This window comes from Mustela putorius, unplaced genomic scaffold, assembly GCF_011764305.1.
Source record: "Mustela putorius furo isolate JIRA1106 unplaced genomic scaffold, ASM1176430v1.1 tig00000129_pilon_pilon_pilon, whole genome shotgun sequence".
NCBI lineage: Eukaryota > Metazoa > Chordata > Mammalia > Carnivora > Mustelidae > Mustela > Mustela putorius.
Genome location: NW_025421290.1, coordinates 10,950,576 through 10,962,679, shown reverse-complemented (window position 1 = coordinate 10,962,679; position 12,104 = coordinate 10,950,576). Strand labels below are relative to the sequence as shown.

At 37.8% G+C, this 12,104-nt stretch overlaps 1 protein-coding gene across 3 annotated transcripts in view; it reads right to left on the bottom strand.

The window, feature by feature from the left end:
• The window catches only part of TMEM260 (transmembrane protein 260), a 68,185-nt gene that overhangs the window by 40,785 nt on the left and 15,296 nt on the right, over window positions 1-12,104 (bottom strand). For all 3 annotated transcript variants that reach the window (XM_045069827.1, XM_004738834.3, XM_013056512.2), the window contains exons 4-5: window positions 4,381-4,558; window positions 3,176-3,289 (exon numbers count right to left, since the gene is read on the bottom strand). In XM_045069827.1, coding sequence (XP_044925762.1) covers window positions 3,176-3,289; window positions 4,381-4,558 — 292 coding nt within the window. The remainder of the gene's footprint in view (window positions 1-3,175; window positions 3,290-4,380; window positions 4,559-12,104) is intronic.

The following is a 12,104-nucleotide window of genomic DNA, read 5'->3' as shown; positions in this document are numbered from 1 at the left end:
GAAGAAGCAAAATTTTCACTATCTATAAATGACATGATTTTATATAATGAAAACCCTAAAGATTCCACCAAAAAACTGTTCGAACGACTAACTGAATCCAGTAAAGTTGTTGGGTACAAAATTGATATAAAAAAAAAAACAACTGTTGCTTTTTTTTTTTTAGATTTTATTTATTTGACAGAGATCACAAGTAGGCAGAGAGGCAGGCAGAGAGAGAGGAGGAAGCAGGCTCCCCACTGAGCAGAGAGCCTGATGCAAGGCTCAATCCCAGGACCCTGAGATCATGACCTGAGCCAAAGGCAGAGGCTTTAACCCACTAGAGCCACCCAGGTGCTGTTGACTTTTTTACACACTAGCAATGAACTATCAGAGAGAAATTAAACCAATTCTGTTTATAAGTACATCAGAAGGAATAAAATAGCTATAAATAAATTTAACCAAGGACGTGAAAGACCTATACACTGAAAGCTATAAGACACTGATTACAGAAATTGAAGAAGATATAAATAAATGGAAAAATATTCCACGCTCATGGATTGTTAGAATTAGTATTGTTAAAACAGCCAAAGCAATCTATAGATTCAATGCAATCTCTAACAAAATTCCACAGTCATCTTAGAGATAGAACAAACAATCCATTTGTATGAAACTACAAAAGATCCCAAATAGTCCAAGCGATTTTTAAAAAGAACAACAAAGCCGCAGCACCATGCTTCCTGATTTCAAACTATCCTACAAAGCTACAGTATTCAAAACAGTATGATATTGGCATTAAAACAGATACATAGGGGTGCCTGGGTGGCTCAGTGGGGTAAAGCCTCTGCCTTCGGCTCAGGTCATGATCCCAGTGTCCTGGGATCAAGCCCCGCATCTGGTTCTCTGCTCAGTGGGGAGCCTGCTTCCTCCTCTCTCTCTGCCTACTTGTGATCTCTGTCTGTCAAATAAATAAATAAAATCTTAAAAAAAAAAAAAAAAACCACAGATACATAAATCACTGGAACATAAGAGCCCAGAAATAAACCCATGCATATATGGTTAATTAATTTATGGCAAAGAGGCAAAAATATTCAAGCAGAAAACAAAAAATGGTGTTAGAAAAACTGGACAGTCCCATGCAAAAGAATGAAAATGGACCACTGTCTTACACTGCATAAAAAATTAACTCAAAATGGATTAGACTTGATTGTAAGACCTGAAAACATCAAACTCCTAAGAGAAGACATAGAAAAGAGACACACACACACACACACACACACACACACACACTGGAGTATTATTCAGACACAAAAAGAAAATCCTGCCATTTGCAACAACATGGATAAAACTTGAGGGTATTATGCTAAATGAAATGAGTCAGATAGAAAAAGACAAATACTGTATGACCTTACCTATAGTGGAACTGAAAGAAATGGAACTCCCAGAAACACAGAGCTGATTGGTGATCACTAGAGGCGTGGAGTAGGGAGCGAGGGAAATGGGTAAAAAGTGGTCAAAGTCTGCAAACTTCCAGTTATAACATGAATAAGTTCTGGGGAATGTAATGTACAGTATGGGGACTACCGTACTATACCAGATATTTGAAAGATGCTAAGAGAGTAGATCTTAGAAGAAGTTCTCAATACACACAAGCGTACCTATGTGAGGCAACAGATGTGTTAACTAACCTCACTGTAGTGATCATTTTACCATCTCTCCATATATCAAACCGTCATGTTGTACACCTTAAACTTATACAATGTTATATGTCAACTGTATATCAATAAGCTGGCCAAAAAAAAAAAAAAAAAGGAGAGAAAGAAATGAAGACTGAATAAAAATAAAAAAAATTAAAAAGGCCAGCTAAGCTAACTCACAGCAGGATGTGAATGCATCCCCATCTACCCATCCGTCAATCCACAAGAAAAGTATTTGGGCCTCTTTAGGTTTGCAATCTATGGGAAAGTCTTCACTGAATTACAGTTTAAGTTATATCTCCATTATTTAAAATCAAGGGTTTATATAATAAAAGACCAGATAAAGAACCTTCTGTATATTCTACAAAACCACTGTTAGACACGACCTGTTATGCTGCTGGGTATTCCTCATGTAAGGTTGGACGTGACTGACTTCACAGTACTCAGTTCCAAGAAAAAGCTGATCTTCCCTGTCAATTGTTATTTCCATTTTTTCTAACACGTAGTAAGAATTTTATAACCTCCATATTATCCTTTATGTTTTGTTGCCAGAAGCTAAAAACAAAATATATTCGAGTACAGTAAATACAATCACCTAAAGTTTTGTCATAATTTCCCTATTTCTGTATAATCATTTTACTAAACCTGTGTTTTCTAATATAGTTCTGACTATAGCAGCAAAGAATGAAATGAGAAACAAACACATAATAATGTGTTTGTGAGGTATAATAATACAAACAATACAAAGAAATAATAAGTAAAATGACTCCAGTACTGGCTTTGTATTTAAGATTGTTTTAACCTCTCGGAGCAAGACTGACAGAATAAAGGGCTTCTGTCTTTCCAAAACCTCATGTCTAACTCAGCTCCCTGCTTCTTCGGTCCATCTCACAATGACTTACACAGTACAGTAATTTTCTTACATTGCTTTACACCACCATTTCAATCAATAATCATTTTTTCCTTTGAGGGAAAAGGAAAACTATAATAAATCATTTTTATTCTAGAGAAATCTGTTAGGAGAAAACAGGGTTGTGATTTTCCAGAGATTTTGTTACTTGGTTCATGAGAGCAGTGATGATGTCTGTTTAGTCGGGAGAGCTCAATCTCTAGCATCTAGATCGGCATTGATCGGGCCCTCAACAGACAGTGGGATAAATGAATAAACTCTCATTCATACACTATCCTTTGTTTTAGGACATACAATAACACAATCAAGGAAATCTGTTATTTCGTTTTCACTCCTTTTAGCCTATTATTATCAAGGTGCTGCTCAGAATCAGTAAGAAAATTATGAATCAGACCAGCTGTCACTGCAATCAATACTGCATAATTTTTGTAAATCCTGTTTTTTTTTCAGTCAATGTTGTTAGAGCCTCGGGTCATTTACACTTTATATGAAACTAAAAAAAAAAAAAATTGAAAGCCCCGCATTTTATGCCATAAATATCAGGCCTTAACAAAATATTGTGAATTTTCATTAAAAACATCCAAAAACCTACCTTCTCTTTTAAAAGTCGGAAGAGAATCCATGGTATTATGCACAAAATATAGAGTACTATTGTATGCTGATTACATAAGCTAAGGCCACAGCAGAAAGCACCAATTTTAGCTATCTGAAAAAAAAAAAATCTAAGTTAAAAATTTATCTAAAACTCTTAAGTAAGCACAACAGTAAAAAGTTATTCTTTATATGAGAACCAAGCATTTGTACCATAGGTCAGGCTGAAGTCAACTTCAGACACAGTCTCGCTTCTACAGACACTAATATTTAGCACTGCTATTTTTTTTATAATATTGTCCATTCTCATCACATCATTGCAGTTTGACCTAATAGGACTGTCTTCAAAGTAAGTTTTAGAAAGTCCTGCGTGATAACTAGGTAAGTCCTACCAGTAATAGGATATTGTGTAATTCCTATTAAAGTCTATAACTAAAACTCGGGCATTCTTTCCATTTTACTTTTTCTCCTATTAAATTACATAAATAAAATAGAACACTTTCGATTTAAAAACCAGGTTACGGATGTTTTTGCTCTCTTTGAACATGTGCAATTCTCATAATCAGAAGAAAGTTTACTTTAGACCAAAAATGAACTTTAATAGCAGCATAGATCCATCTATGAGAACCATGGTGTTCTTCCATTTGTATATTCTTTAACAACAAAAGGCCGTCTTTATTAAGACAGTTTGATACCTCCCATTGTACAGACTGTAAGCTCTTAGAAGACAGGGTTCCCTCACATTTCTAATGATCTTGATATTAGTGTTTGCCTTATAATTCACTGGAATCTCTTCTGAACTACTTCATTTATACATTTGATAGTTAAAAAATAAAGTACAAATTTGGTCTTTTTTTGCAATTAGAGAGTATATTATATACCATAATGGTATATAATTTAAGGTGGTCAATCTAAATAAAATTTGGCATCTTACTAACACACACACACACGCACACACACACACACACACACACGCACGAAACTTCTGAACTCTGGGAGAAGAGGGAAAAAAAAAAAAAGCCCCATGCTTTATAAAGGCTATCATGGTTCACAGTAAAAGAACTCAGAATATTTTCTCTCTCAATGCGCCCAGATTACCTTGACAGTAATCAGGACAGATAAACAGCACCCAAAGTTAAAAAGAAATACAGCATCTGTCTAAAAATTAAAACAAAAAGTGATTTCACTTTGATCAAAATAGGTTACCTTTGATCTTTCTTTTGCAGTTGCTGCCTCTTCAAAATGTACAGTAAGAGCCATAAGCAGCCCCACAAACAGATTGTTTAAGCTAAAAACCTCGGCTGCAATGGACCACTGCCATGTTAGACGAGAAAACGAAAACACCCCCGCAGCAAGAATTCCTCCAGCATGTGAGCCAGAAAGCCTGCAAATACAGATAACGTGAAATCTTCTTTCCCAACAAAAAGAACCGACTTTCTTTCCCTTTTTATAAACTGTAGCAGGAGAAATTATGACAGTCGCCCAGCACTATCCCAACACATTATATGATTAATACATGACTTTGTATAATAATTTCTTCCAACAGATTTTAATTAGGAAGTCCATATATTAACTTATTAACAAACAAATGAACAAAATTCATTCAGTCTCCTATGGACTGAAGGAGGTTTAGTTCTTAGATGGAACCTCTAGGATTCCAGCCAGTTCAGAAAGCCTGAAGAGACAGTAAGTAACTAGAGAGATAACAAACCTGTTACCCACAAATTAGAAGGACAGTCTGGTTAAGATGGAACTACGCTGAATTGTAAGAATTAATGAAATGGCAAAACATCTACTCAGGAATACTCATTCTCACTTCCTGTGGAATGTTTGGGCCTAGGCACTTTCCACACGCCCGCACTCCAGTTTATCTCCCAGCATATGGCAAAGATGTCTTTGTCACAGGATCTGGTGATTTTAAGATCTTGAAAGCTAAGTCCTTAGTTTCTAGTGATTTCTTCTTTACACATAGCTGAAGTTGAAAATGACGTATTTTTTTCAAGATAGGGATGGGACTGTGAACTTTAATAGCACAAAAAGAATCAAAAGCCACACTTGGAAATAAATTTATCAACCCCAACGCCAGTGAGAGCCAGACATTTCAAATCAATCAAATCAATCAAATCAATCAAATCAATCAGGAATCTGGATCTCAATTCCAAGATTTGATGTGAAACTAGTAATGGGGTGGATAGAGCATATCAAAGCAAAATAACTTCCTATTTCCCGATATATCTAAAATGATTAAATATCTGTTACCAAATAGATAACAAGTGCTATGATTCAGCAAGTATTACCAAGTCTGATAGTTAATGATAATATATGGCCCTAAATCACCACTTTTAAACTAAAACACATTGTTTTGGATAAAAAGCTGTGGAGTCATTCTATGCCTTTTAATCAAGCATCACAGAAAAAAAAAAGTTAAAGTTCCCAATAAATGGTACCTAGCCACTAATCACCAATATTATTATCTCCATCACCCAGTTATGTTCCTCAAAATTCCCTGATAAGACATGCCTATTCCCAGTGTCACACCTTTGCTCATGGTGTACCCATGAACTGAATGTCTTCTTAGATTCCTTCTACTTATTCAAGCCTTACTCTTTTCTCAAATTTCCTTCTAATTCCCAGGTTTCTAGCTCATCTTGGAACATGTGTAGCATGTAGTTACCTTTAATAATTACTTCAACTTTGTTTTTAAAATGTGAACTGGAACTAAGTTTCATTTATATGGGAAGTCTTTCACTCCAAGCACAGAAAGGAAACTTCATGAATGAATGAATTAATCTTAAAGGATGAGTAACATTTTTAAAGGAATTTCTATGTTTCATCTGCCAATACTACTTTGGAAAGTCAGCATAAGATACAAGATGCCTTCTTCTACTTAAAACATAAATTAGCTTCCTTGGAAAAATGGCTGATTCCAGATCTGGGACAGGTCAAGTACAAAATGAATCCAGAATCTCTTGTGCCAGAAAGTCAGGGAGGGTTCAAAAGAGGACATGTCAGGATAATCTGAACAACAATAACTACAGTAATAGATTATAAGCCAAAGAATAAATAATCTATGAATCTAAAGTGATATAAATAAATAAACAGGGGAAAAGAAAATCCACAGAAAGTCAACAACTAATAACTGTAGAAGAAACAATGGAATGTGGCAGCCATTACGGTAATAATGGATACCAATATTAGTGAGTAAAAGTTTTACAGAAATATGTATGTGGTCTAAAGGTATCTCCCTGTAAATAGATTAATTACAGAGGGAAAAATGGTAACTCTACAGGGGCAAACTTGGCAGATACAATCTTAACCACATGATCAAAGTTAAAGACCAGTAATGGGACAAACTTCATATACTTCCTGATCTAGTCCAGTGAAAAGAACAGAGCATCATTTCTATGGTATTCTTGCCAAAATGTATTACCTGAACCTACAAACTCAACTGAAGAACATTCTACAAAATAACTGGCCGATATAGATCAAAGAAAATGTCAAGGTCTTGAAAGACAAAAACAAAAAGCAAAAGACCATGAGTCTATATGAAAGAGGCTAAAGGGAAATGGCAACAGAATAAGAGGCATGATCTCGAATTCTCTTCTGCTAAACAGGGTATTACTGGAACAACTGGCAAAATCTGAATCACTTCCATAGATAACAATGTTGTATCAGTGATAATAGCCTGACTTTGAGAACTACACTGTGGATATGTAAGAAAATGTGTTGTTTTTAAGAAACGTACCATGAAGAGTTTAAGGGTAAAGGATAGCCTCTATGCAGTTTAGTCTTAAATGGTTAAAAACAACACAACACACACATACTGTTTGTGACCAGTGATATGGAACATCTTTTCAAGTGTTTATTGGCTGTCTATAGGTCTTCCTTGAAGAAGTTTATTCATATCCATTCCCTGCTTAAAAATTAGATTGTCCTCTGTATTGTAGAGTTCTTCTCAACTTCCTTTTCCTATATTTCTCTCCTGCTAAACACAGCCAGAGTCCTTTGCTTGCACCTAAGAGCCCTGGCTAAAACACAGTGCCTTCCCTCTTTGTAGTTTCTATTAAGGTTTCGAGGCAACTTGAAACTGTAGAAGTAAATTCTGAAAATAAATGCTGAGGAGGTCACAGCTTTGTGAAAAACAGAAGAGAGTAGTATGTCCAAGACAATAAACTTGCGTGTGCATCCATATATAGGATATGTAGTATAGAAAACATTTTGGAGGGACGCCTGGGTGGCTCAGTGGGTTGAGCCTCTGCCTTCAGCTCAGGTCATGATCCTGGGGTCTTGGGATCGAGCCCCACATAGGGCTCTCTGCTCAGCAGGGAGCCTGCCTCTCCCTTTCTCTCTGCCTGCCTCTCTGCCTACTTCTGCCTACTTGTGATTTCTCTGTCAATTAAATAAATATTTTAAAAAAGGAAACATTTCGGAGGCTTCATCATCTTACTATTCGATGTGGAGTTTTCATGGGGCTACTGTATATAAGCTAAGTTTGTATGAACTTCATTGAACTTTAAATGATAAACACAGTTTAAATGATAAACTGTGACTGTCCATTGAAACATAAGTCCATTGAAACTTAAACTGCCTTTAAGTTTGCTTTATGCTAAGATTCAGAATCAATTAACATTCATGGGCCATGGAGGGGACTACAAAAACAAGGAAAATGCAAAACACCTGTTGAGGAAAAACTCCCAAGTTGAAGGATACCTACAAGGATTTGTAGGCAGCAGTAATGGCTCAGTGGAGGCTAATGAGGGGCGGGATCTGTCAGCACGGCTGTGGAAGGTCTGAAGCAGCCAGAGCTGGCTGGGAAAGGCTGGGGAGAGCCAGGGTTAGCAGCTTCACTACACAGGTAGGACAGAAGCACAAGAGGGAAGGGAGTATGAAATAAGCCAGGGGGCGCAGGCTGGATAGGGAAGAAAGCAAAGCAGCAGGGGGGCTGATGAAAACATTAAAAGGAAGAGCAAAGGGTTCTAGGTCTCAGTCAAATGGAAGAGAAGTGCAGAGACATTGGGGAGAAGAGTGAACTGAAAGCTAAAGTCAGGCCAGGTAGTACAAAGTGGGTTGACCCTTAATATCACTGGAACCATTAAAGGACGGAACTGGCTTCAGTTAAACAAGACTGTTGTTGAGGGCTGCCTGTGATGGAAAATAGTTTAATAAAGCTGTTTTCAAAATCGTAAGATTTCTAGTAAAACTAAGTATTTGTCCCAAAGACAAGCAGTATAGCATACACTAGTAAGTCTGCAGGGTGAGTGCTTGTAGGAAGACAGGTGTGTGGCCCAGGGCCATGACACTGTATACATGCTCTCAGGGAGGGGTGAGGGCCCACGTCAGCAGAGAGCAGAGTCTCATCTGCTAACAAGCAAAGGATGACATCAGCAGGGGTCAGCATGAGGACTTTTCTTTTTTTTTTTTTTTTAAGATTTTATTTATTTGAGATTTATTTTAAGATTTTATTTATTTATTTGAGAGAGACCGAGAGTGCATAAGCAGAGGGGAGGGGCAGAGGGCGAGGGAGAAGCAGACTCCCGGCTGAAAGAGGAGCCCAAAGTGGGGCTCGATCCCAAGACCCTGAGATCACAACCTGAGCCAAAGTCAAGAGACTTTGTTAGATCACCAATTGAGCCACCCAGTTGTCCCAAGCCATGAGGACTTTCTGAAGACTCTTGAGGTCTTCAATTCATTCACTGACTCTGCAGGTAGGCAGTCTCGCTCTACTGCGCAAGGCATATCACATTATCTGAGCTTGCTTCCTTTCACCCTAATAAGACAGAGATAAATGATAAAGACCAGCTGAAGTCAAAGATGACTTCATGAAGACAGTTCAGGATCATGGTGAGGCTCAGAATTAGCTTCCTGCTGTCCACATCTGTCGCCTCTATGCTCTGTAATCACCCTAGCATTCTATTAAAATAGCACCCAGCTGCCATCTAACTGCCCACATATAACAGGCTCTCAGGACCTCGCTGCTGTATTGATCCCAGCCCCGAGCACACTCTACTGAGCTGAACTGGGCTCCACATCCCTCAGGTGTTCCCTCTGGGGTTCTGGATCTTCCATCTTTGTTTTCTCTGAATGGCTCCTCTTCTTCCATCATCTCCTTTAAAGCTGGCGTTCCCAAGCTTTCACTCTCACACAATTCCTCTCACTCTTACATACTCCACCTGGGTGACCTTATCCGCTATCCTGATGTCACCTGCCAACCACAAATTGAGATAACCAAATCTCTGTCTTGCGCTACCTCCCCCTTAAGTCTCAAAGGGACACATCTCCAATGGACTGCTCTACATCTCACCACAAAGCCACTCCAACTCTCAGTGTCCAACAGACCCTTAGTATCAACATGTGCAAAGGTAATTTCTCATCCTCTTCCCCAAATGATTCCTGTTCCAGTACTGTCTTAGTGATTGTCATATCCACCTAGTTTAGTTACCCAAGAAACCTAAGAGTCATCATCAAAGCTCCTGTCCCCTTCTCCCCATCATACATACCACATCCTGCCAGTTTTACCTCATAAACATTTAAAAAACTCATCCTCCTCTCCATGCATACCATCACTGCCCTACCTCAGCTGTCAGGCTCACCTCAGTTCAACAGCTTTGTATGTGGTCTGCCTCCAGCCCTAGGCCCACAATTGCCACCAGAGTGAAGGACCTAAAACATATTTGATCTTGCATTTTCTGCCTCCAACCCCATAAGGACTCCTCTTTGATTATAAAACATAACAAAGGGACACCAGGGTGATCAGTTGGTTAAGCTTCTGACTTTTGGTTTCAGCTCAGGTCACGATCTTGCGGTCGTGAGATCAAGCCCCGCATAGGGCTCTGTGCTCAGTGCAGAGTCCGCTTCAGATTCTCTTCCCCCTCCTTCCCCTCACACACCCACTCTTTGCCTTTATGTGGCTGATTCCCACCGACTCTTTCCAACTCAGCATAGGCATACCTTTCTAAGAAGTTTTGTTTTGTTTTGTTTGTTGTTGTTTTTGTTTTGTTTTTAAGATTTTACTTATTTATGAAAGAGAGAGGAAGATCACCCGTGCCCATGAGCAGGGAGAAGCAGACTCCCTGCTGAGCAAGGAACCAACGCAGGGCTCGATCCCAGTACTCTAGGATCATGACCTGAGCCAAAGGCAGATGCTCAACTGACTGAGCTACTTGGCCGCCCCACAAGAAGTTTTTCCTAAAGTATTTTCACTAAGACCAGGGTATTTCCCCTTCTCCAGAGTCTATTAAATATATTAAATGGATACTGAATAGACAGGTTTTTCTGTATTTCTAAAACTTTGCAAACCTAAGGAATAGAAATTTTTAACTGTAACCTAACCTAAACATAGTAAGGAAAACAGATTTAGGGAACTTAAAATCCTCTAAATAATGAATGGCGAAGTCAAGAGAATTATTTTTGGACTACTTGATATAGCCATTTCAGCATATTCGTGCATTTTAAAATAAGTCTGTTTCACTTCACATGTTTATGTGTGTGTGTGCCTACAAAAGCCTTTTGATTTTGGGGAAGCTAAATGTTTTTCCACCTATATATTTCAGACCTACTCTATTTTTAGTTTTTAATGCTCTTCAAATAACTAAAGTTTTTAATTATCTCAACCTATATCCAAGCATTTCCAAATAATGCTTTATTATAAAGTTATTTATGGAGATGCCTGGGTGGCTCAATGGGTTAAAGTCTCTGCCTTCGGCTCAGGTCATGATCTCAGGGTCCTAGGATCGAGCCCCGCATCGGGCTCTCTGCTCAGTGGGAAGCCTGCTTCCTCCTCTCTCTCTCTGCCTCTCTGCCTACTTGTGATCTCTGTCAAATAAATAAAATCTTTAAAAAAAAAGTTATTTATGCTATTATTTAGAATTTATTCTTTATTTTTTAAATTGCAAAAAAAAATTTGAAAGAAATGATGGTTTCGTATGGATAAATGTTAACAACCAAGTCCTTCATTGGTGCTATGCTTTACTATTATAAAAGTGGTGGCTTAGTAACAAATGAAATTGAGGGGAAAATTAAAGGGTTCATTTTGATTTTGATATAATACTTTTTTTTTTTTTTTAAGATTTGAGATTAAGAAATAGAGTGTGGGAGAGGGAGTGGAAGGAGTGAGAGTCTCAAGCAGACTCCTGGCTAATTGTGAAGCGCCTGAGGATAGGGCTCAATCTTACCACAGAGGTCAGGATCTGAGCCACCAAGAGTTGGAGGCTTAACCAACTTAGCCACCCAGGCTTCCCTCCACCCCGTACTTTAATTCAAGTGTTTAAATATTCTTTTGACAAGAGCACAGAAATAATAATTTATTTAAATTAATTTTCATATTACTTTATTCCTTGTCTATAAAATATTTGAAAGGAAATGAGAAAATACAGGTTTATAGTTATTCATACCTATTGTTTTTCGCATACTGACGTGTAAATAAAGTCCTTTAGGTTCTCTGTTTTTCTGAAATTTCAAACAAAACACCTCAAATTTTTCATCTTATGTCTTACTGAGCCAAATATTAATGAACCACCAATTCAATAAGTCACTGCAAGTCTGAGATAGAAGATATTAAATGTGCAGATGATTTACCTAAGTGATGCTGTAAAAATCACACTGGTGAATATGGCTGAAGGGGAATCTAATTTTTAAACTTGTTAAGCAAATAAGAATTCTGAACAAATCCTTTTATTATCTGTGTATGTGTATCTTCAAAAAAGTATTTTTGTACGAATCCACAGAATACCTAGAGCCTCCAATGAATCCATTGTCCATTCTGATTGCTGGGGCCTTTGTTAGTTTATGAGACTGGCCAAACAGGATCCCTCTCAGGAAAGGGTGTTCTTTGCAGAGTGAATGTTTAGTCAAGTTAGTTGTAACCTCTTTTGGTGAATAACTCTAATGAGAACACATGCTCCACAATTTTTTTTTTCCCCTGAAAAGGCTGT